This window comes from Corythoichthys intestinalis, chromosome 6, assembly GCF_030265065.1.
Source record: "Corythoichthys intestinalis isolate RoL2023-P3 chromosome 6, ASM3026506v1, whole genome shotgun sequence".
Taxonomy (NCBI): domain Eukaryota; kingdom Metazoa; phylum Chordata; class Actinopteri; order Syngnathiformes; family Syngnathidae; genus Corythoichthys; species Corythoichthys intestinalis.
In genome coordinates, this window is record NC_080400.1 from 45063679 (window position 1) to 45090723 (window position 27045).

At 38.4% G+C, this 27045-nt stretch overlaps 1 protein-coding gene across 1 annotated transcript in view; it reads right to left on the reverse strand.

Moving 5' to 3' along the window:
- The window catches only part of LOC130917027 (calsyntenin-2-like), a 322125-nt gene that overhangs the window by 93909 nt on the left and 201171 nt on the right, over positions 1–27045 (reverse strand). The window contains exon 5 of the mRNA XM_057838073.1: positions 16846–16995. Coding sequence (XP_057694056.1) covers positions 16846–16995 — 150 coding nt within the window. The remainder of the gene's footprint in view (positions 1–16845; positions 16996–27045) is intronic.

Here is a 27045-nt window from a genome sequence, read left to right on the forward strand (position 1 = left end):
TTTGAGGACACAATCTCAGAGACATGTCAGCAAGACATAGGGAGACAGTTGCTGAGGCAAAATAAAGTCATACAAAATAGTAGACGTTAAAATGAAAATAAAAGAAAGCATTTGTGGATATACAACTGCAAGCTTTTCTCTTTAATAATGAATTAAAATGTCTTCAGTGATCTGAAGCCAATCTTATTTAATGTATCAAATATGCTCAGAAGTGGTTTTATTTCTGCAAAAGTTTGATTTACATTAATATGTGTCTGGATCCAATTTAAATATTCAATTTTAAAATTAATCTCTGATGTGATGGCCTAATAATGTCGGTGGGAAGCTTGTGGGCATTGGCAATGTGTGTGGTGCAGCAACTTGACACCTTGCAGGCGGAGATGCGCCAAACAGTCATTCTTCAATGACACCAGTGTTGTTTTTGGCAGCCCTTTTAATTTTAATCTTAGTCTTTTGGACAGTAATACTATATTAGTCTTATTTTAGTCATCTCAAAATGTGTTTGTCTTCATCTAGTTTTTGTGGACGAAAACATAAGACTAATTTGACAAAAAAAAATTCGTCTGAACAACAAACAAATTTTACTCCAAAAATGAATTAATAAAGGTTTCCAACTATTTCGAATCAAAATTGATAGACAAGCACATACTGCAGCGTCTACAAGGACAACAGCAACTTGGTGATAATACACATCAGCAGGAAAGCAGTACATTATTTTCAATGAGTTATATCCATCTGGACGCCACAATCTGTGTGTAAAAAAAAAAAAGTCAAAAAAAGTTTAAGAAAATGCTCACCGTTAGCATTAGCCTAATGCTAACATGAACGCGAATGCTATGGTAACGCTACAAGTTATTTAGTGTGCGCTGATTACTCAGAACAGACTTTTAAAGGCTAAAGCAACATTTCATATTCTGTCTTGCCCAGATCAGAAAACAAATCTTACCGCATGTTTTTTAAAACAAGCAAGCCTGGAGAGGAAACTGGTGAGTGGGGGGAGGGGGGGGGCAGCACATCACATTAGATAAGTGACACAACCAGACACTGCTACGAAGCAGGCTAACTACACATAAATTCTCACACATTGTGAACATATGACGGAAACTATTGCGCATTTTTGTCTCGTTCTCGGCCCGTTATAATTTTAGTCTCCCAAAACACGTTCTTAGCTTGTTATCGTCTCATCATCACCATGAAAAAAAAAGTTTGTTGACTAGCTATTTTCGTTACAGTTATCGTTGACGAAAACAACACTAAATGATACCATGCTTTTGCAATGTCACAATTACACAAAATAAAATATCACTCACTTGACACACCCGCTTCAGCAGGGTTCCTGCGCGCATACATATGGAGAGATGCATTTCATTTAGGACGCAAACTTTTGCAAGGACATCTTCATTCCAAAATGCCTAAATATTCCTTATTTTTACTGAAACTTGTTATGTGACCACAGTAGTGTACTAAACCAAAGCAAATACACATACATTTTGGTCGTAATATTTAGTGCCCTTCGTTGACAGGCCCCCGAATACATTACTGGCCCGCCTGTTGTAGCCATATACTTATGCTCAAGGTCTGTAGGTCAGAACTTAGTGATGGTCCCTCGGACTTGTTACAAGATCTGATGAGACAGATCCTTTGAAGCAATGGTGCCCCGTCTCTGGAATGAGCTCCTTCTGTCGCTTTTAAAAAGCAGCTAAAAATTTCCTTCACAACTACAGGCACTCCAAAGCAAACATGCTTACATGTTTTTTCCTTTTATGTATTATTTACCACAGTAATATTGTATTTTGTTGTGTGAAATGCATTGTGACTTTTGTCTGTGCAAAGTGCTACATAAATACAGTTTATTTACTCACATCATATTAAAATGTAAGATTGTTTGTAAAGTTGTCTGATAATGACTTTATAACCGATAGGCGATATCGTGATGTTGTGCAACTTCAAAAATCCGACACCGATATCAAACCAATACCGATATATGCGGTCGTGGACTTAACATTACATTATGACTAATTGTATTGTGATGCCCCACTGGATGCTTTAATGATAAATGGAACAAATTTAAGGCGTTACATTTATTAAGCTTTTTTTAGATCAACAATTTGTGAAAAATAAAAGAACTTCAACTGAAGTTATGGAAAAAGGCCTATATCATCTTCAATCACAAACAAACAAAAGTCAACAACAACAACAAAAAAATGACTGGAGACTTCGGCGTCGTAAAGTCGAAATCACCTAAATCTGGTACTTCGCAACTCGGAGACTACCTGTACAGGCAGGCAAATCCAGACAATTCAATGCCAATGAGTGATTCCCAAAATGCATTTTGCTGGTCTTTTGCACAGATTTCTACAAATAAATGATATATTTCGTAGTGAGCACTCGGTGTTCTAGATATTAGTGGGCGTGTACGAAGAATGAAGAGAGATAGTACTTGCATAATAAGGCATGGGGTGATGTCACACCATGACCAATTTCAATTCACTTAAACACGAGAAATCACTTAAACACACCATCGCAAAAAAACAAAGAAACAAAAAACTACAATATATAATACACTTAATCCAGTGCACACTCCAATTTTGAATCTTGTGCTGAAACAGTGCCAAATATTGGAAAATGACTCTAGTGCCTCTTTATAGGTAGCAAATCTTGTATATGATAATTACAAGTGTATATTTGAATGAGAAGACAGTGGACTTTACCACATGCTGTCAGACAGTGATACCCATTATGTGAAGTGAGCCACGGAGTGGGTTTAATAGGATGCGTTTTGCTTTCTACTGCGTTGGGTGCTTGCCTGCAGGAGACTTCTAGAAACTCACAAAGCATACCCCCACATTTTTCTCTTTGTTAATGTGAAAAGATTTGAAGGCGAGGAAGCGAGGCAGACATGAAAACAGTCCTGTGGAGCTGAATACTTCTTCGACTGTACTATAAAGGTGATCATGAAAGCTTTTGAAGGCGTGAGGTATACCGAAAATTTACCGTTACTGAGATGATTCACGATGACTGACGTAATTTTGACCGTGTTGGTAATTTTTTTTTTTTTTTTTTAATGAAACGAGGAAGGGAAGTATTTTCCGCCCGCATTGACGATGTGTTGTTAGGCTATGCTCATTCCCCTGTAAGAATGTCAGTCAGTGTGCTAACGTGTGAAGTCACGTGGCTATCAGAAAATAAAACACACAACAGAAGTAGGCCATCAAACATTACACTAGCGCTACAAGTGAACATGATGGAGGAGTGTGGGAGCAGTGCTTTGGGCACAGACTGCACCTGGCAATCAGATACAAACACATACGAAGTTAATTCATTCCCAGACCTTGTTTCGAAAGTCCAAATCGTACTCGTGTGGTCCATAAGGCAAGCTAGGCAAATGCCTAGAGGCATCCCAGTGTCCAAAAGGGTGTCAAGAAAAATGTTCAAATAATATTTGATGATAGCAGTATTCAAAAACGTATACAAAACAATAGAACAATAAAACATCGTAATAAGTCTGTAAATAATAATATTTTTTCTAGTGTGCCTTCTGCTCGTTTCACCATTTCCTGTGAGGCGGTAATTTCACCACAGACCATAGTTTCACTCACCACCCAGCAGACCAACGAGCTGCCTGAAGGTGCTATTTTTAGCCTCTGCAATTGAGCGACGTTACAGTGATGAGTCAACGTCATGAAAAGACAAAAGCCCTCCAGGTCGCATTTTAGAGAGAAGAAAAAGAAGAGCAAAAATGAGAAGAAAGACAGAGGTTTGTTGTGATGAAAAAAACTTTCAAAAGCATAAGCACGTACTGTATACTTAGCGCAACTGCAAGTTAGCGGTTATTTACATAGAGTTTATATGACATACTGCTAATGATAAATTAAACTGTATTATTAGCCAGGCTGTTATTTTAGAAATATTCAGCCAGCTGTGGATTACTTCCAGTTAAATTTACCCCCCTCCCCTACCATTTTAGAAAAGTTGGACAAAGTGTATGGGGCACTAAAATTGTCTTGCTTATTTTCATGTGATGTGAACCACTTTTACCTTGTGTTAAATTGTGCTTTTCAAATAAATTTGCCTTGCCTATAAGTATGGAGCTCTATATAGAAGTGCCAAGGTCAATTAAAATAAATACACTATTAAATATGCAATGAATAATTTCAAAGTCAGTTCTGTGGTATGGGGGACTAAAAGTGCCGTGGATTTAAATGCAAACATATGTTATTAAATCTGTCATTAATTCATTAAAATGGTGATCACGTTTATGTAAAAAAATATATTCAATTTATTTATTTTTTTGCGATTATATATTATTTAATACATTATTATTGGATAGTCCTGTGTAGTTGCAGTGCTTCAAGAATGTATTTTCTTTTAACTACACCCATCAAAGATAGTGGCTAGATGCAGTAGACAGGTAGAGTAGACTGCAAGAATTTAGGCGTTATTATGGTTATGTCATGCACATAATCACAATCAACAGCTATTTGACTAATATAATGTAACATTCCACTTTCTTCTCTCTTTAGATGCTCTTCTGAAATATTTTCCATCCACCTCTGTACATCCTGGGCCATCTTTCACACATCCACACCAGCACCTAGTCTAAGCCCACCAAGTCCACTACCTTCCGACTCACAAACTGCCAGTGGAGAAAGAAGTGCACCTTCCAAAACAACTTTCATATAACAGTGCAATAGATGCTTTTGCATCAGTGAAGACAAAGTGAAAAAAAAAGTTGCATTTTAAAGTGTTCTGTGTGTCTTTATATAGGTTTGTGCGGGTGGGTGTTAATCATATTGTAATAACAATTGTAATTTATTTATGTTTTTGAAGGTTTTGATTTGTGTTTTTGAATAGTTACGAGAGCATTTTTCTTTGAATTTCTGCACTTGTTCGTTGTTGTCTTTTTTATGTAAAAATACAGTATGTGGTGAAAATAGAGGGGGAGTGGGGCACCAACAAAAATGTTGCCTAGGCTACCAAACTGACCAGGAACGGCCCTGGTCGAAATGGTCGTATGTCGAGCAGGATTTTCCCATAAGAATACATTATAATTCCATTAATTCGTTCCACATCCCAAAAACCTACATTAAATCCTTAATAAATACCACTGGTACTATTGCAAATAGCAATTACACAGAGCAAAACAAATAAATTATAAATAAAAATCAGAATCATTATATAATAATAGATAATAGAATAATATTAATAATAATACAGTACCTGTAATAATGTAACGAATCGGGTTTTAATATGGTGGTTGTGTTTTGCGTGGTGTACCAGAACGCACCGCGTGGCTGACGTGGCAGAGTAAGCAACAGGTGCATTAGAGTTTTTACTTTCACTTTTCATGTTCTGTTGTTTGTGTTAGCTGCAGCAGACAGTAAGCGTGTTGCACAGGTTCTAAAATAAATGATTAAAAACCTGACGAAGGTGGTGATTTCTGAGGCGATGTTAGAATAATGATAATTGTGACGTTAACTTATAAAGACTGGCGAACTGAGATCGGAGGAGGACCGTTGAGATCGTAGACATTTTATGGCCATATAATCAAGCCAGTTCATCACCTTTTGTCTTTTTTCATCACCTGCACTAACATTCTTGGATGCTATGTTGATTTCTCTCACAAGAAAATCAGCCGTGCGTCCGTCTTGCGGGAAAACAAAGAAAATGTGGCGCTGTCATAAATCGTCGTATTTCGAGCATGCTGTCGGATGTAGAAACAAATGGCGAGTCAAATTTTACGTTGGATGTCGAAAAGATCGTGTGTCGAAGTGATCGTATGTTTAGTTTACCACTGTACTTGAATGCTTAGTGTTTACAAGCTATTTTTGTGTACTTAATGTTTATAATGAATTAAATTGTGAACAATGTTAAATATGTTAATTGAAAGCTGGTAAATAATCAACAAGGAATGGTTAATTTGTATTTCATTCATTCAGATTTTTTTAAATTAAATTCGCCCAAGCGGACTGTTATATAACGTCATTTATCCTTATCGAGGCAAATCTGCCCAATTCACCGTGGTAAGTACTTAAGGCCATATCGCCCAGCCCTAGTTTCCTATATATGCCTGTCTTTTTTTTTCCTGGAAATTTTACATTCTAATATTTAGACTGTATGTACAGGCCATGTTAATGTTGAATGGCAATCCCGCCAACCTTTTAAAGGAGACAATAAGTACAGCACAAATGACAGCAAAAACTAAACACGTTTTTATTTTGTTCAATGCTGAACAAAAGTAACCTTTATTTCTAGCTATATCTTAGAATGAAACTGCAAAAAAAGTCTTGAATAAAATCTCTACTTGTTCTTACTGGTTCAAATGCATGTACTAATTAAAATACATGCATTACACACTTTACAAATACATTCCTCTTCCCATTTTACAGATGGGTGCATGTGCGTTATCTCTTTTCCTGCAGTCACACATTTTCTTGACTCCAGCGCTTGGATACTGATTCTGATGTTTGCTGCTTAATTGCCAGCCGCTGCGTTAAAAAAATAAAACAATTATATGCATGCGCAAACGGATCCCTTTGGTGCTTACTGTGAATCTCATATAGGTTAAACATATGCCACAATAAGAGGTTCGTTCATTCATTTGTGCTTCAGCGAGGGTCGGGAGGGAACAAACTCTATGATTATTACGAATGAATTAATGAAATCAATTTCTTGCTCAAGCCAAAAGCAAAGAGTCAAAAACAGTTAAAAATTTCAAGGAAATCTAAAAAGGTGTGTAGAAATATCATCATGAAACAGGAATTAATTACCGTAATATGGTGATTTACTATTATGCAGTAGGTATTAATGTAATATCTATGGATAAAAAGATTTGTTGGAGTAAATTCTTAGTATATTTTGTCAATGTGAATTATATAAATAGTTTTGGTGCTTTTTTTCCACAATCAACATTTCTTGCGAAATCTAGCTCGGCGCGCATCAGCTGGCCACTGTACCGCTGCATCGGACGTGTCCGGATCAGTTTGAGTGGCAGCATCACTCATATTAGGTGAATACTGAACAGACACACTTATTGCCTGATGAAGTGACAGTAGAGGTGAATTATTGGCTTCCTCTGTGACTAGCTGTACGCCCGAAGGTTTGCCTACCGGTGTAGCGACAGGAGCGGCTTGCCTGCTTAAGAGAGCGGCCAAAGTTTCTTGTCTTTGGCGCTTTATTGCGCGCATTTCACTCGCTATCCAAGCGCATTGAGGCTTCTTGTGAGGGAAAATAGTTGGAACAGCATTTGATTTTAGTCTCCACTTATATCCAGCTTTCATAAGTTGTCGTCCACTAAAAGCCTCCAACGCGGTAGGAGAAAAATGGCGAGAACAAAGCCTTGGGTCTTTGGGAAGATTTGTCAGTCTACAGGCATTTTCCCAAACCTTAAATTTTAAATCTGTGGAGACTCACTTCACTCCCCTTGTTTCCATTTGACTGGAAATTGCATCCAAAAGCAGCACATCGTGGAATTTTACTTAGCGAGTTTAGGCAGCAGTACACAATTGTTGTACACAATTGGAAACGTCCCATTTACATCATCATCATCAGCCCGCAAAACCTGGCGCCAACTATCTGTCAAAATATGTACTAAATATTATAAAATATCGCCAATGATTTAAGATTTTATTTGTTTCTAACAACATATTTTTAGTACAAGAGAACACTTATGGTTTATTAGAGCCTAGATTTCTTTAAGATCGGGGGTCTCTTTAAGACTCATGTAACACTTGTCGAATGAAGTTGATTGAGAGTGAGAAAAAAAATACAAGTACTGTGATTGCTCTACATATGAATTTAATTCATTCCAGGACCTGGTTTGTAAATCGAAATGGTGGTATGTCGAATACGAATTTTCAGTAAGAATACATTATAATTTGATTAATTCGTTCCATAGCCAAAAACCTATGCTACTGCAGGTTCAATTGCAGATAGCAATTACACACAGCAAAACATATGAATTATTAATATTATTATTATTATTAATACAAATCAAAATAATAATAATAATAATAATAATAAATCTGAAATAAAAAAGCATTTTTATTGTGAGCTTAACTTAATGGAGAGTGGCGAACGAAGGTCGGAGGAGAGGGCGGGTGGTGGTAAAGGAAGAGGACTGTCAAGATTGTAGATATATATATATATGATCTTTATTCCGGAATCTCACAGTGGGTCCATAGCACACACACACCAACAAAGAGAAAAAAAAAAAGAATACCGTACATACGGAGACATATTCCGGCCGTATTGTCAAGCCAGTTCACACCACGTTAATATTTTTCTATCATTTCCTTCTTAATTTCAATGGTAAGTGTCACCCCTGTCCTTTTTTACCACCTGCACTAACCTCTTGGGACCCATGTTAATTTTTCTCACAAAAAAATCCGCCACACTGCCGTTTTGTAGCAATACAATGAAATTGTGATGCTTTCGTAATTTGTGTATTTCGAGCATGTTTTCACATGTCGAGACAAATGATGAGCCAAATTTTACGTAGGGTTTCGAAAGGATCGTACTATGTTGATGCAGTTGTATTTCGAGGTACCGCTGTAGGTCGTAAAAAAAAAAATCAAATCATTTGTCATTCCTTGTTCATAGTGTTGTCTCACTTTAACTGTGGTCACTGGCTGTGAAAGTTGTGTGTGAACAGTTTCATTTTGCACTGTGTGTGTGTTAGTGTGTGTGTGTGTGTGTTCACAGACATCATGCTGTCTGTACACTGAAAGATTGTCATTATCTTTCTGACCACAGAGAAAATTCCCATTTAAAAGAGTATGCTGTCCCTTTTTCCACCTCACTGAATACAATACATTATCATTCGTGCTGACTTCTCTTTTTCTCGACAATTCTCCAAAGCATTATTTTCAACAGTAACAATATGGTAATTTAGTTTCATACACACCCCAAAACCATTAACAAAAAACGTTTTGAAAACATGCTTGAATGGCTGTCACATTGTGCTATTGAAGAATCTAAAAACATAACATTCTCTAGACAGTCTATGCAAGATGCCAAGAATCAGCTCCTATTTGATTATTTCCTTTCCTATGAGCTATGTTATAATACAACACGATGAAGGCAAAATCTGATGCATTATATTTGTGACCACTGGTAATAAATTCTTTCAACACTAAGTTGAACAGCATTATATATAGCATGTAATTTAAATGAAACCCTATTTTCTCTCGTTAGTTGCTTTGGTTCCATTTGAGGAGAGTGAAAACACAGGGTACATTTAATCCTGAGTGTGTAAGAGTTCAAGGACACGGGTTTCCGCACATTGAACAACTTGATATTGAAAATTCTGTTTTTCTTTTCTACATTCTTCTCATGATGGCAGAAGACTTAAGACAGGTTCATACAGCAGGTCTTAATGCACAAATCGGATTTTTTTGTCACGTTTTTTGGCGTGCCCATTCAGACTGCCTGTGTCCATTGAGCCCGTTCAAGTATGATGCATGTGCACTAATGCGCAGTCCAAGATGTGCTGAGGAAGCATGCGAAGGACCATCAAAACAAATGACCACACATGCCTGCTCAACGTCATTCAGTGGTGATCATATTTTGATTTCCACAAAGAGGACACAAATACCGTATTACGTAAATAATCCTCATTAAGTCTTATATTCAAAGTTTAGATGTATCGATAGCATGCACGCACTGTCCGTACATGACACACACACATACGGACAGTTTGCCCCCACTCTCGGCCGTGTAAGCAATCTTGAAATATTGCTCAAATGGAACAGAGAGAAAACCGAGCATTCTTAGGCTTATCCTCAAACCATTTTATTTTTTTTATGACTGTTGCCAAGCCCGGCCCTTCCCCAAAAGCCGTGTTCAAGGCAAGCTTGGCGCTAACACACAGCTGCACTGCTAGAGTAGCGTTCTGTCTCTTTCGCTCTTTGATGACGTAATTGCTGCATGAATTCCGATTTGGAAAACTTGAAAGTTCAGACCGCCGCGAAATTCTAGAAAAATGCAGCCCAGATCGGATTTAAACCACATGCGAAAGTGACCCAGATCGGATTTGAAATGGTCCACATCTATGCGACTTGTCCTGTTCAAACCGTCATGTTTATGCCTCACTCGAGTCGGAAAAACACAAGAAAATCGGATTTGTGCATTAAGACCTGCAGTATGAACCGAGCCTAAGTGGACTACTTGGAATGTTTTTTTTTCTGTTTAGGAGATAACCAGGGAGCAGCCACAGTTGGGATATACTCTGTAATCTCCTTCAGTATATATGCCGCAGGGCTTTTGCTCTCAAATGGATGGTCTACATCAGGGGTGGGTAAACAGGTCCTTATAGACTATAGTGGATTCTGGTCTTTGTTCCAACTGATCCAGGACAGACAGTTTAACCAATTAGGTTTCTGCTGAAACAAGAAGCACCTGACTGCAATCAACAGATTGCACTTGTAGGATACCCGATTGGTGAAAAGGTTTCCTCTTGATGGGTTAGAACAGAAACGAGCACTCACTGCACTCTAAAAAATGATTCATGAGGCTAGTTGGTATGACTTGAAAACATGAGCTTTTTCAACATAAAAATGCCTTTTTTTTACTATTCATTGTTTTATTAAGTTGGTAACTTCTTTTATGGAGTTAATCAAAGTTAAATATTAAGAAAGACGTATTAACTTAAAAGTATATTGTTTTTGAATAAGCTTTTCTGCTTTCACGTAACAAAGGGAAAGATTAAGTGAGTGAAATTTAATTTCTATTCCATTATTAAGTTCGTGCAACTTCCTAAATTCCCATCACATGTGCATATTACCACGGGAAAAGAATTGGCCATTTTCTGCCTTACAATATTTGCAGTCAGAAAGAAAATGAAAACAGATTTCATTACCATACATCAAGCAGCATACTCGAAAAAATTACAAAAATGTTTACAACATTTAAATAAATTATCTTAAAACAGGAGTTACTTTTCAATCACCCTATATTGTTTGTACATTTGCAAACATTTTGTTGTACACTTGTTTTGCACTGTGTGTTGTTGTGCCATATCTGTGAATCAAAGTACTGGAAGTACACTTTTCGTTTATACCTGCACCTGAAGTGAACTGTTGACAATGTTTAGGATGTTTATATTGGTTTTGCTCTGCACTTTCATTTTGTCAATTCTTTTGAGTTTTGAAATATGTATTTTTTTCCAAATAAAACTGGAGTTGCCATGTCCAATTTATTTTGAAAAACAAGGTACTCTTAGGCGGCACGGTGGCTGAGTGGTTAGCACGTCCGCCTCACAGTTCTGAAATCAAGGGTTCAATCCCAGGCTTCGGCCTTCCTGTGTGGAGTTTGCATGTTCTCCCCGAGCCCGCGTCGGTTTCATCCCAAAAACATGCATGGTAGGCTGATTGAGCACTCTAAATTGTCCGTAGGTATGAGTGTACCTGAATGGTTGTATGTCTCCTTGTGCCCTGCGATTGGCTGGCAACCAGTTCAGGGTGTCCCCTGCCTACTGCCCATAGTTAGCTGAGATAGTCTTCAGCACCTCCGCGACCCTCGTGAGGAAAAAGCGGCATGGAAAATGAATGAGTTGCTCTTACTCAATAAATTAAAGTACCATTTTGCATCAACTTTTGAGTTGAGAAATTAAAATGAAGGAGTTATAGCAACCTAAATGAAGTAGTTTTATTTCTTATTAATGCTATAAAAATTGAGTTGGTTCTACACAATAAAGCTTGTGGAGGACAATAAATAATGATGGTTCAACTAGAATAATTGAGTTAGTCCAGTCAGAAAATTTATAAGGGAAGTACTTAATCATTGCTTAGTTGAATTTACTCAAAAAATTAAATGCAAATTGTTACAACAATTTTTTTAAGTAGAGCCAGTGGATTTTTTTTTTGAGTGTGGGGCACTTTGTGGAATATTTTGCGCACCCCTGGCCTACATTCCCCAAAGCTCAAGGACATTGGCAAGAATCAGAATCTGTGAAATACTAATTTGGATGTCAACAAAATATGGTGGTGATAATATTACATTTGTTTAAACAAGACTATATTAAAAAATAAAAATCAGAAAATAGAATACATTTTTTAAAAAATCATTACAATTATGTTATAACTCCTTTAATAGTTTTATTCCCACTGTAATGGACACCATTTGTACATAGTGAGGCCATTCCCTTTAAATTTATTCTGGGCTGAATTCATTTGGTTCAGAGATCAAGTTACCAGATCATCTTTTTTTTCTTTTCTTTTTTTACATCTGGATCTGACACAAAACCTAGGTTTGAGCATTGTTTGTATGCTGAAGGTATAAAGGACCAATAAGCATTGTGCGCAAAGTTAAACAAATAAAGGTCAACGTGGAACAGTCTGTGATAGTGACTTCAAATTTTTTATTGAAATGAAATCAATTTTTCCATGTTATTGATTGAAAATAGAAAAGAGAGCTCAGACAATGTATCAGAATAGAGCAAGTCGCACTTCTCCTCTAATACAACAGCCCCAAGGCCTATTAAAAATCCTCTGATCTGTGGCGGTGACATTTACTTTTCCCTCTCCATCTATCCCTCCTGCTACGCATGGCTCAAAGGGACAAATGCCATTTCATCAAGACATGTGAAATCTGTATTTGTATGTATCAGAAATTCCCAAAAATGGAGGGAAAAAAAGGCTGATGTTGACAGGTTTGTCAGAAACAACACAGATACAGTGAGTCATTGGTCAAGTTTACTTGCAGACACTATTCAGGATAAGGTCAAAATTTTGTTGAGGTAGTAAATCAATTGGCATATGCAGTATCTTTTGTGCACGATGATGCAAATGCACTTTTTTTAAATTAACTTATTTTTTAAATGTTTTTCTTTTGGCTCATATTATAAAGTTGATATACTGGTACTTTCTACCACCAATAAAATAATCATGTTCACAATAGGAAATCAGTATAGCCCTTATTATCAATAATGCGAAACACACAAGTACAAAGCAACGAGATGTCATTCCAGGTACACCCTGGCAAAGAGAACAGTTACAATTGATGCATAATAAGGAAAGACAGAATGTGATGCCTGCCATGTCGCCAACAAGGTGCTCCAGTACGTTTGATGAAAATGGGAACCAGGAGAGTGGACATGCAAAGGGTGGTGGTGAAAGGCATGACATAGAGGATATACAGTGGGGCAAATAAGTATTTAGTCAACCACTAATTGTGCAAGTTCTCCCACTTGAAAATATTAGAGAGCCCTGTTTTTGTCAACATGGGTAAACCTCAACCATGAGAGACAGAATGTGGAAAAAAAAAAAAAAACAGAAAATCACATTGTTTGATTTTTAAAGACTTTATTTGCAAATCATGGTGGAAAATAAGTATTTGGTCAATACCAAAAGTTCATCTCAATACTTTGTTATGTACCCTTTGTTGGCAATAACAGAGGCCAAACGTTTTCTGTAACTCTTCATAAGCTTTTCACACACTGTTGCTGGTATTTTGACCCATTCCTCCATGCAGATCTTCTCTAGAGCAGTGATGTTTTGGGGCTGTCGTTGGGCAACACAGACTTCCAACTCCCTCCACAGATTTTCTATGGGGTTGAGATCTGGAGACTGGCTAGGCCACTCCAGGACCTTGAAATGCTTCTTACGAAGCCACTCCTTTGTTGCCCTGGCTGTGTGTTTGTGATCATTTTCATGCTGAAACACCAAGCCATGTCTGATCTTCAATGCACTTGCTGATGGAAGGAGATTTTCACTCAAAATCTCTCGATACATGGCCCCATTCATTCTTTCCTTTACACAGCCCCAAAGCATGATGTTTCCACTCCCATGCTTCACAGTGGGTATAGTGCAATTCAGTATTCTTTTTCCTCCAAAAAGGAGAAGCTGTGTTTCTACCAAAAAGTTATATTTTGGTTTCATCTGACCATAACACATTCTCCCAGTCCTCCTCTGGATCATCCAAATGCTCTCTAGCGAACCGCAGACGGGCCTGGACGTGTACTTTCTTTAGCAGGGGGACACATCTGGCAGTGCAGGATTTGAGTCCCTGGCGGCGCATTGTGTTACTGATAGTAGCCTTTGTTACTGTGGTCCCAGCTCTCTGTAGGTCATTCACTAGGTCCCCCCTTGTGGTTCTGGGAGTTTTGCTCACTGTTCTTGTTATCATTTTGATGCCACGGGGTGAGATCTTGCATGGAGCCCCAGATCGAGGGAGATTATCAGTGGTCTTGTACGTCTTCCATTTTCTAATAATTGCTCCCACAGTTGATTTCTTTACACCAAGCATTTTACCTATTGCAGATTCAGTCTTCCCAGCCTAGTGCAGGTCTACAATTTTGTCTCTGGTGTCCTTCGACAGCTCTTTGGTCTTGGCCATAGTGGAGTTTAGAGTGTCACTGACTGAGATTGTGGACAGGTGTCTTTTATACCGATAATGAGTTAAAACAGGTGCCATTAATACAGGTAACGAGTGGAGCCTCGATAGACCTCATTAGAAGAAGTTAGACCTTTTTGACAGCCAGAAATCTTGCATGTTTGTAGGACCAAATACTTATTTTCCACTCTAATTTGGAAATAAATTCTTTAAAAATCAAACAATGTGATTTTCTGTTTATTTTTTCCACATTCTGTTTCCTAATGGTTGAGGTTTACCCATGTTGACAATTACAGGCCTCTCTAATCTTTTCAAGTAGGAGAACTTGCACAGTTGGTGGTTGATTAAATACTTATTTGCCCCACTGTATATTGTATTAACATTTTTCATGCCTTTAATACCTCTTTTATACTAAAAGAACAAGCATGCCTGTTCGGTAACGGTGCTTCTGCCGTGCTTAGTTGGTTCGAATTATATGCTTCCCAAGAACTGGTTTGGTTTTCCATCTGCAACTGAGTAAAGTTGGAGCGATGTCACCGTGTCGTAGTAAAATATTAGTAAGAGAGAATGGGATGTGTATAGGGAGAGTGGTTGGTTGAGGGTCTAGAAATGTATTTTATGAAGTGTATGTGAAGCATACAAACAGTTGGAAAAGATCTCTGCTCAAGCCCCACGTCGAATATTCTTCGCGCCGCGAGGAGGCTTCCTTGTTTGCAGGTAAAATCCAGCGGGTTGCCATGGGCAAATGTGAGTGTCTACACCCGCAGTCAAAGAATTTGCCTGGGACGTGGACACACCAGGCGGGGATATCTGCAGCCACACATGACCCAACCATAGTGTGTCGAGGTCACAGGGTCCGAGCTTAGGTGTACAAGGGCCAGCCGGAGACTTAACCAGCTGCAGTCATAACTCTATGTTGGATGGTGGCTGCAAGTAGAGTTGGAGTTGGGGTCAACTCGACCGCCATTATTTGACTGCTGCTCGCTCACAGCTCTTTATTGTCACGATTACTTCGCACCCTTCCTCCTGATGTACAATAGTTGATGCTTCACTGACCCTTGTTTGGCCCAGCAATGACTTGGCCTCTGCCAAGCACCTGTTTTCAAGCCATCTGGCCAGTGCTTGGTTAATCGAACCAGAAAGAACCGGTGCTAACCCAAGCTCTAGTCCGTAACAAGGACCAGCTCGAAGGAAAAGGGGCCTAAGACTTTTCATGTTGCTCGTTGACACTGAGTATTTTCTCCAATAACCAGATCCCAGACATTCTCATTTAGATTGGAACAGAGTGATTCTTTTGATGTCTGATGTGTGTCAATTGTGATCCACATTGAATTGAAGTCATTGCTGATTTTCCCGAGTGTATGCAACATACACTAGCATCCTTTGAATGCTTTTGAAGTCTGTTTTCCAATTTGTACAATGCTTGTTTGTAATTTCTTAACCTTTTGGCATGGACTACAAAAATAGTTACATATCACAGTATGGTGCTCAGTGATGTTACTGTGATACAGGAAACCAATTAGATGTTCATACTGAGACTGAGAACAAATACAGGAACGATTCACCGTTCTTTAATAGTTTCTTTCTTTTTGCAAATCACTGTTTGATTGGGTCATTTATGTTTCTAAAAGCAAAACCTAGTCCTTTGCATCTTATCGTTCTTAGCAAAACAAACAGGTAATAACAGCTAATACAGAGTTTTTTTTTCTTAACGTGAAATAAATGAATCCTTCTCCTATTCATGTTTGGAGTCTCTTTTTGGTAGTTGTTTGGAGACGAGAGATTGCAAAAGCTACCTTGTGTGTATCATGGCACTCATTTTACACTTGTAAATATAAGTTCCATGATCCATAACGGTCTTAACCAGAAAATAAAGGATATCCTTCACTCAGTGAAAGAAGAACAGTGATTACCTATTCGCAGTTGCATAAGCATGTCTCTCGTTGCATGCGCCAATGTTCCAGTACATCTACAGTTCTGGTGTGTACTTTTTTAATGTTCTGGCACTCAAAAGAGACATTTTGCATTACTCTTGTTAGAGCTGTCATGACAGCTTTGTGATGTGCTAAGAGCTATCTTGACTGTGTCAGGTTACTCTTTCCAAAGTGCTCTTGATCACAGAAGAGAAACTTGACAGGACAATTCTTTAGGGAAGAGGAGGGAGCTATAGAGAGAAAAGCTTTGTGGGTCTGGCAGACAAAAACAGAATGATGGAAGACAGCAAAGGGATTAGAAATGGAGAAAAATGAGCCATGCTTACTTCAGCAACCGCATTCAGAGAAACACACACAATAATGTAAATAATCTCATCTGTGTTTCTGCAAGGAGAAAAATAGCACATACAGCTCATACTGTTTGTGCCACCATTCTTCACATACTTCTAAAACAGACAACAACCTCTTGCACACAAAAAGAAATTTCTAAGACAAACAAAGGCATCTGTACTTATGAATGCAAAGACATCACAATTATTGTGCACGGGCGCACAGAAACAAGAGGCAAGAGGCAGTTTACCTTGCCAACCGGGTTTGCAGACAGGCTTGACGTCAATTCGGACGAGGGCGCTGTGCAAGGCTTTCTTTTGGCCACAATCCCAGGCCGTCACCTGGATCTCATACTGCTGTTCTTGGTCATAGCTCAGCTTCTCTGTGTTTCGGATGTTGCCTGGTCAGAGGAAGGTCACAAACAAATGTGTTTTGCAATCAAATGCACTAGGCAACATATTTACAGTCTGCATTTGGTTTATGATAAATAGAAAACTGTATATAAAAATATTAGGGTGTGAAACAATAAAGCTCGGTGGAGAAGAGAGATCAGATGGACAAAGCAACTGAAGGTAAAAACAGTCTTCCCTTTTGGGCTAGAACATTTTGTTACAAGAAGCATGCAAACACTGACCACAGATGATATTTTTCCAATAAGCAGGATGTTTGTGTATTACATAATTCATATACACCTGAGTTGTATATTTTATTAAAATTGTGTTATGCTGATGACTTGGTAGCTCAGCAATAATTTAGAGTAAAGTAATGGTTTGCTCTCATGAAATAGTAAAGCACTGATGAATCCAGAAATATCTTAAGTGAGAATTATTCATTAAATCCTTCAAATCTTAGCGAGAGTACAACCTTGAATAATCCTTGTATTTTTGTGTAACTTCATTTAGGTAATGATATTTATTGTGGAAGATATTTCTTAATATAATACAAAGCAACAATGTGTACTTATTTTATGCAACAATAAGTATCTTGTTTGGCTGTCAACCCAGCATGCCAGCCAATAAGATAGTATGGCTGGACCCGCTGACACGTTGGATGCTTAAGAATGACTATGAATCCTGTTTAATGGAATTGACTTTCTTTTCTATTTTTAATAGATAACAATGCAAATATTCAGTATATTTAAATATAAAGACATCAGAACAATCCTTTCCTTTCAAATACTAAAGCCTTCTAAAATAATCTACAGCAAGATACCCAAACACCAGGGTCCAGAAAGTGGCATATTAATACTCTATCTCCCTATTTGGGTGATTTAAGCAGCCGTTTACATGATGACGCTTCGAGAATACGACACATTTCATTTTTGAATTTACATGATTGGTTGGTTGGTTGGTTGGTTGGTTCGGTCTCCATTCAAAAGATGTCGCAATTCCGCGTGAAAACGATATTGTATCTATGCCAGGCCTTAGGGGGCAGTGCAGTTTTACAAGCAGCCAATGATGCACTTCCTTGACAACAACCTCAGCCCAGAAGACAACATACCCGCCAACTCGAAGCAATGATGTCCACGTGTTTTTTTTCTTTGCTTCAAAAGGCACAAAAACATAAAATACAAGTGGCATTCAAAAAGTAATGCACTCAAGTGCATTGCTCGTACAGGATTTTACCAATCTTGTTTGTATTTGGCACAAACATGACACGACACACCTTTTTGCAATTGTTATATGTGTTTTTCTTATTTTCAGATTTTAAAGCTTAAACTAGCTGCCAAAATGGCTGCTCCTCTTGAAGCTCGTCAGAAACAAAGAGCTGTAATCGAATTATTTGTTGCAGAGGGAGAAACCCCTCTGAGGATTCACAATCGGCTAGAAAAAGTGTACAAGGATGATACCATAGACTTTAGTACGGTAAAAAGATCAGTACAGCAATTTAAAAACAGTACTGAAGACCATGAAGAGGTGTGTAAAGCCAGCATAGCCGATAAGCCCCCTGTCAATCCTGACAAAGAAACTTATGCTGATGAGTTAGCTTAACCTTTGTGTTAGCAAAAAAATACAGTACGCATCATACAAATTTTTACAAACATTGTAAACGTTTTTTAAGTGTGATAACTAAGTTATTTCTGAATATTTTTTTACTTTCAATCACTCAAAATGTTCAGTGGCATCAGAGCTATCTATTCACATATAGTTTTTATTTCTTATTTGTACTTTTTTGCCCTCTGTGGACAATAAAAGCAGTACTGTGCTACGACCAAAACTAACTATGTTGGATATATATGTATAAAACAAAATTGAACTGGAAAATTTCATATCACACTATTAGAGCCTTGAAAGAGTTATAATAACAGAATTTTTTTTATCCATGCCCATTTTTGGCAATGGCCGTTTTTGTGTATAATACCCCTAAACATACAATTGTTTACAATAATTGTAAATGTTTTGAGGTGCGATAACTAAGTCATTTCTGAATATTTTTTTTTTACATTCAACCCCTCAAAATGATTCAGTGGCTTCAGAGCTATCCATACATATATAGTTTTTATTCTTTTATTTGTATTTTTTGCCCTCTGTGGACAATAAAAGCAGTACTGTGCTACGACCAAAAATATGTTGGATATATATGTATAAAAGAAAATTAAATTGGAAAATTTCAGATCACACAATTAGAGCCTAGAAAAGGTCAAAGAGTTATAACAACAGATTTTTTTTTTTATCCATGCCCATTTTTGGCAATGGCCGTTTTTGTGTATAATACCCCGAAACATACAATTGTTTACAATAATTGTAAATGTTTTGAGGTGCGATAACTAAGTCATTTCTGAATATTTTTTTACATTCAACACTCAAAATGATTCAGTGGCCTCAGAGCTATAAATACATATATAGTTTTTATTTTTTTATTTGTATGTTTTGCCCTCTATGGACAATAAAAGCAGTACTGTGCTATAACCAAAACAAACTATGCTGCATGCATACATATTATATATGTATATATATATATATATATATATATATATATATATATATATATATATATATATATATATATATATATATATATATATATATATATATATATAAATATATGAAACACGAATTGGGAAATTTCATATCACACAATTACAGCCTTGAAAAGCTCAATGAGTTATAACAATAATTTTTTTTATACATGCCTATTTTTTTGCGATGGCGATTTTTGTGTATAATACCCCTAAACACGCAATTTTTACAATAATTGTCAATGTTTTGAGGTGTGATAACCAGTGTTGTTAATAACGGCGTTAGAATATAACGGCGTTACTAACGGCGTTATTTTTTTCAGTAATGAGTAATCTAATTAATTACTTTTCTTATCTTGGCAACGCCGTTACCGTTACTGAGGCGGGAAAGGCGTCCGTTACTAAGCGTTACTAAGTTGGTTGAATAAAAAAAGTCTGAGAGAAACGGACTCACGGAGACGAGAGAGCAGAGCAGGAGTGGGGAAGACGCCTTTGCAACCGCGATGCTAGGTGGCTCCAATACAGTGCATTGCAAAAGTATTCGGCCCCCTTGAACCTTGCAACCTTTCGCCACATTTCAGGCTTCAAACATAAAGATATAAAATTTTAATTTTTTGTCAAGAATCAACAACAAGTGGGACACAGTCGTGAAGTGGAACAAAATTTATTTGATAATTTAAACTTTTTTAACAAATAAAAAACTGAAAAGTGGGGCGTGCAATATTATTCGGCCCCCTTGCGTTAATACTTTGTAGCGCCACCTTTTGCTCCAATTACAGCTGCAAGTCGCTTGGGGTATGTTTCTATCAGTTTTGCACACGGAGAGGCTGACATTCTTGCCCATTCTTCCTTGCAAAACAGCTCGAGCTCAGTGAGGTTGGATGGAGAGTGTTTGTGAACAGCAGTCTTCCGCTCTTTCCACAGATTCTCGATTGGATTCAGGTCTGGACTTTGACTTGGCCATTCTAACACCTGGATACGTTTATTTTTTAACCATTCCATTGTAGATTTGGCTTTATGTTTTGGATCATTGTCCTGTTGGAAGATAAATCTCCGTCCCAGTCTCAGGTCTTGTGCAGATACCAACAGGTTTTCTTCCAGAATGTTCCTGTATTTGGCTGCATCCATCTTCCCGTCAATTTTAACCATCTTCCCTGTCCCTGCTAAAGAAAAGCAGGCCCAAACCATGATGCTGCCTAAACCATGTTTGACAGTGGGGATGGTGTGTTCAGGGTGATGAGCTGTGTTGCTTTTACGCCAAACATATCGTTTTGCATTGTGGCCAAAAAGTTCAATTTTGGTTTCATCTGACCAGAGCACCTTCTTCCACATGTTTGGTGTGTCTCCCAGGTGGCTTGTGGCAAACTTTAAACGAGACTTTTTATGGATATCTTTGAGAAATGGCTTTCTTCTTGCCACTCTGCCATAAAGGCCAGATTTGTGCAGTGTACGACTGATTGTTGTCCTATGGACAGACTCTCCCACCTCAGCTGTAGATCTCTGCAGTTCATCCAGAGTGATCATGGGCCTCTTGGCTGCATCTCTGATCAGTTTTTTCCTTGTTTGAGAAGAAAGTTTGGAAGGACGGCCGGGTCTTGGTAGATTTGCAGTGGTCTGATGCTCCTTCCATTTCAATATGATGGCTTGCACAGTGCTCCTTGAGATGTTTAAAGCTTGGGAAATCTTTTTGTATCCAAATCGGGCTTTAAACTTCTCCACAACAGTATCTCGGACCTGCCTGGTGTGTTCCTTGGTTTTCATAATGCTCTCTTCACTTTAAACAGAACCCTGAGACTATCACAGAGCAGGTGCATTTATACGGAGACTTGACCACACACAGGTGGATTCTATTTATCATCATCGGTCATTTAGGACAACATTGGATCATTCAGAAATCCTCACTGAACTTCTGGAGTGAGTTTGCTGCACTGAAAGTAAAGGGGCCGAATAATATTGCACGCCCCACTTTTCAGTTTTTTATTTGTTGAAAAAGTTTAAATTATCCAATCAATGTTGTTCCACTTCACGATTGTGTCCCACTTGTTGTTGATTCTTGACAAAAAAATAAAATTTCATATCTTTATGTTTGAAGCCTGAAATGTGGCGAAAGGTTGCATGATTCAAGGGGGCCGAATACTTTTGCAAGGTACTGTAATACCTGACTGTAGCCATAGCCGACAAACTACGCCCACATGACACGGTAGATATCATATTATAGAACTAGATGCCATTGACAGACACAGCTGCATTGACAACATGTTTTAAGGACTACATGCATTAGTAAACAAACGCCATTTTAAAGCAGTCGACCTCTCAGGAAGGCTCTGATGTAGAGATCCTTCATAGCGAACCCAAGTAACTTTTTTTTTTTTTTTTTTTTTAAATCTAAAATGCTCCTAAATCGGCAAAATCTTAACTTAAATCTATCTTTAAATGGTGAAACAGTTTTAAAACTTACACATGTTTAAAGTAGACAGAAGGGAACTAATGAAATAACGGGAGCAATTTTAACAACTTTAACGGTTGATTCACAACTTTAAATGACTTCCACACATAGCAAAGGTTACTATCTAGTTATCGCAATACCCTTGTGTCTAGTTAAGTGGAGGGTAAAGAATTGGGCTAGGGCCAATTGTCCCCCAAACCCTTTAAACTTCACATTGCGTGACCTGTTTTTTTGGGGGGTTTTTTTGGAGAAAAAAAAATTACCACTAGTTACTTTTCCAAGTAACTAATTACTCTTACATTCAGGTAACTGAGTTACTAACGCAATTACTTTTTGGGAGAAGTAATTTGTAACTAATTAATTACTTTTTTAAAGTAAAATTAACAACACTGGTGATAACTAAGTCATTTATGAATATTTTTTTACTTTCAACCACTCAAAATGTTCTCTGGAGTCAGAGCTATCCATACACTATAACCTTGAAAAGGAAAGTCACAACAGCTATGAAGAATTTATAACAGAATTTATATAAAGCAATCAATCAGTGAGTCCCTGCACCACAAGCAATCCCACGTTGTGTTCGCGCGTGTCCCCTGGAGGCTTGCCGGTGTAGACCTCCAGCTTTGATGCGTAGAGGTTCGAGCGTCACAGAGGGCCCAAATCTTAATGACATACTTTGCGGGCTTTGACGGCATAGATTGTTTGAAGCTGCAGCGTCCTCTAAAGGCAATTAGCTGTTCGTCCACGCACGCGTCACGTCCCACGTTATACATTTCCTGCAGCCGGAAAATTCAGCTGATCCACAAATCTTAAATCGGCGACAGTTTGCTTGCATGGTACCGCTGTGGTCTAAGCAGCTTATCATCGAACCGGAGCATTCGGTTGATCTCCATGAACCCCCGATGAGCCATGGCGTCGGGGAACGTCGAACGCCCGGTCTTGACGTCCCACAAGCTGCCCGTCGTTTCCTGCCTGGAGCGGTACATTCCAGCCAGGATAAGCAGCCTGATGTACGCGCGCAGGTCTTGAGGCGTGAGGGGAGACCAGTTCTTGAGCGATCGGAGCCCTTGGATGTTGTTCAATGCTACTATTTTCGCGACGATCTCCTGGTTCACAAACAACGCAAACGCCGTCTCCCGACTGCTCATCTGGCATCATACTGCATACAACGTGGGGCCAGGCGTGGGGATTCGCGCAGGGACGTAATGTCCAGCCACTTCGTTGGTTGGATGCCATATCACTTTTTTGTTTTCCCGAGTTCCATAAGTATGATCGGCGCTGCCCGATGGATCCGACCCGACTATTATGACTCCTGTCATCCTGACGCTCCCTAGGATGACGCTGTGTAAGAAGAGGAGGGCCTCCTCTTTCTACCAATCGGAGCATGACCAATCGCGGGCTAATAAATCCAAACACGAGGCGGACCAATCATAGTTGAGATTCAAAAACGTAACTCAAAACATGACCTTTGAATTTGAAATCTGAGCCAATCTCTATGCAGAACATCCGTTTGGACTAAAGACGCTCACACGCATGCGTATTGCGTAGACGTACAAAATTCAAACTAACACTTTATTTTTTGAAAAAGAACTCGGCCAGTCATTTCTGGAGGTCCCCACCAAGCCCTACTAAAATCCCGACCGGAATTGTTGAACAAAGATGCAAAATTTTGCAGCCGGCTGCAAAAAGGCAAAATCATTTGCGAGCCTCTGGCGTTACCTAATGGTGAAGGGGTGTAAATGCTCTCAACCCAAAAAATTGGCATGCATACGTCTGAACAAGTGTAAATAAAGCAATTGATGTGGTAATTGCCGGAAATGCATTTTTGCACATTAGGTTTACAATGCATTCAAAAATTGGAATTATAATGGATGTCTATGCTACAAAAATTGTAAAAATGCTATGTTTCAGTATCAAAAGTAAAATCTCATTGCTGCAATGCCTTAGAAAGCTCAGCAGGTGGCATTTTGAAATTCAGGACATTTTAGACACCCCCTGGAAATGGCAGCTCTCTGGTGTTTTTTTTTTTCCCATATGCTTTGTCTTTGATTTAAAGATGAGAAATTCAAAAATTTACAAAAAATGTAGACAATGTCGCATGAGGGTTAAGCTTTAAAAATCTGAAAATAAGAAAAACACATATAACAATCGCAAAAAGGTGTGTCCTATCATGTTTGTGCAAAATATAAACAAGATTGGTAAAATCCTGTAAGAGCAATGCACTTGAGTGCATTACTTTTTGAATCCCCCTCGTATATTTAAATTAAAAAACAGTAAATTAAAGCCAACGTTCCAGCATGTTTGCCATTTTGAATGTTCCTTAGTAGCGACTGCGCATGCCCAAAGTGACGTGTGCGAATGCTGACGTGATGGGAGCAAGAGCATTCCATTCATATGGTTGTGGAGCAATTCCCGCAATCAAATCATTTCGCTTTGGAGGCCGTATTCAAAAGTTTACGTCTTTACCTTCCGTTTTTGCCATCACCGTGTAAAGGCGACGCCATTCCGCAATACAATCGTTGCATCTTGGTGTCACAGTGTCACATTGTAAACGGCCCCCTCGTGTTCTTGTCTTGTCCTGGTGATTGCCTATTCATGTCACCTGTTGCTTTACCCGCTGCCTTTTGTGCTCAACCAGGTGTGTCTCGTCTCGTGTGTTTAAGCGACCGGATTTTGTTCGGGCCTTGTCGTGCCATTGTCAATTTCTTGTTGCTTTTCTGTGCCCCCTTACAGCTTTCTTTTCTTGTCTCCATGCCTGTTTTTTGAAGAAAATTGATTTTTGATACCCAGTCTTTTGGTTGGCACGCTTGTATTTTTGCAGTTCTTCATTCTTTCGTTATCTTTTTTTTTTTTTTTTGGGAACATTTTGGAGAAAAAAAAAACAACAACCTTGCACCACTAGCCTGCCTTGCCTCCCTGTTTGCCTTCAATCGGATCCACTTGTCCATCATACTTGCCTGCTCTCCCTTGCCCGTTTCTATTGTAAAATGACTGCAGAATTGTGCAGACTTCTTCACCTTTACTTGTTGATATAATTAGCCAAAAAGTGGTGGGACAGATGGAATATTTGACCAGTCATCTTCCGAGTTTTAAACAAATTGTCATTTTGCATATTTTTCTATCCAGTTTTTCCCTAATGGATTTGTGAAATAAATATATGGTTTGTCACATCACACACCAGTAAGAGCATTTTTTTTTAGCTTATCAACCTATGGACAGAAAGAAAACTAAGGCATTTTTCAGACCTATTTGTATTCATCCTCTGCTTAAAGGTCAATCCTGAATTCTTCGGCACTCACTGCTATCATTCTGATTCCAGTCTCTTTCCTGCTTCCTTTCCACTCAAGTGCGTATAGCTCAAGAGCTCTTAGTCTTTCTTCGGCAGACAAGGACTGAGCAAGACCTCCTGAAATAGTCTCTACCTGCATCATTGAGTGCTAGGTAGGGCTCCTGACCCAAACGTTCTTCACTTTTATTGCATCAACGAAGCAACACTTAGCAGCGTGTGAAATGAAATGATTACATCGATAGAAATAACTAAATAATACTGTGGTATTTTGTCACAACAGGTTTTGCATGGTTCTTAGCAATTGGCCGTGTACTACTGTATATTTTATAGCCCATTGAGCCTTGATGCAGAAATTACCATGTATAACAATTCTCGGTTGGTCTATTTCCTTAACATTATTTATTCATTTATTTTATAAATGCATATAACAAACACTAAAGCAATTTTAAAGTTGTGATATTATTATTACCGTATTACATATTCTGGGTACTGTAAAGGAGTATACCAATTGTTAATATACGGAACAAAAATATAAATGCAATACTTTTTGTTTGAGAATTTTAGAGAAAAATATTTTCATCCTGGCTTTGGAACAGCTGTGCAGTGTGACATACTCCACAGTGCATGAAAGTAGCTGAGTGCATGAACGTTTGCCCAAACAATATACAGTAGATGATGTGTTTCATGGACTCGGTATAAGAATTCAACCGTGTCTTGAGGTGAGTGATGGAGTGCCTGCTGTGGAACTCTGGGCAACGAAAGCGCCTGACAAAGTCAGTTTTGCCTAGGCCTAGAAGGGTGCAGACCCTAACTTCCCACTGCAGGTAAATTTGGATTATTTTGCCCTAATGTGACATGTACAGTAGTATGTGATTTTTTTTTCATGCAATGTGAAAAGTTTATTTAAAAAAAAAAATAGCAAGACCTCATTTGTATGTGGCCATAAATCGGATATGCATCCAATGCGAGTACTGCTAGTACCAACCAATATTGTGTGTCACAAAAAGATCACCAATATCACAATTGTTTGACAAAACAGAAGATTGTGAAGGGTAAGGCTGAAGAGACCTGAAGAGAGAGCGATAGCTAACCCGTAATGTTCAAAGGCAGGTAATCATAACATAATGTGGCCATCATTTTCTTTATTTAATTGTGTACACGTCTTAATGTTTACTATGTTTTATCTGAAAGCACAGGAGTGTTTGCGGATGGATGTGAATATGCTATTTATCAGTACAACTTTCAATAATAGGTTATACATATTATATACTGTATATATACATTCACCGGCCACTTTATTAGGTACACCATGCTAGTAACGGGTTGGACCCCCTTTTGCCTTCAGAACTGCCTCAATTCTTCGTGGCATAGATTCAACAAGGTGCTGGAAGCATTTCTCAGAGAGTTTGGTCCATATTGACATGATGGCATCACACAGTTGGTGCAGATTTGTCGGCTGCACATCCATGATGCCAATCTCCCGTTCCACCACATCCCAAAGATGCTCTATTGGATTGAGATCTGGTGACTGTGGAGGCCATTTGAGTACAGTGAACTCATTGTCATGTTCAAGAAACCAGTCTGAGATGATTCCAGCTTTATGACATGGTGCATTACCCTGCTGAAAGTAGCCATCAGAAGTTGGGTTGAGCACCTTGAAAGGTGGAAAAGCGCTATACAAGTATAACACCATTTACCATTTACATTGTGGTCATAAAGGGATGGACATGGTCAGCAACAATACTCAGGTAGGCTG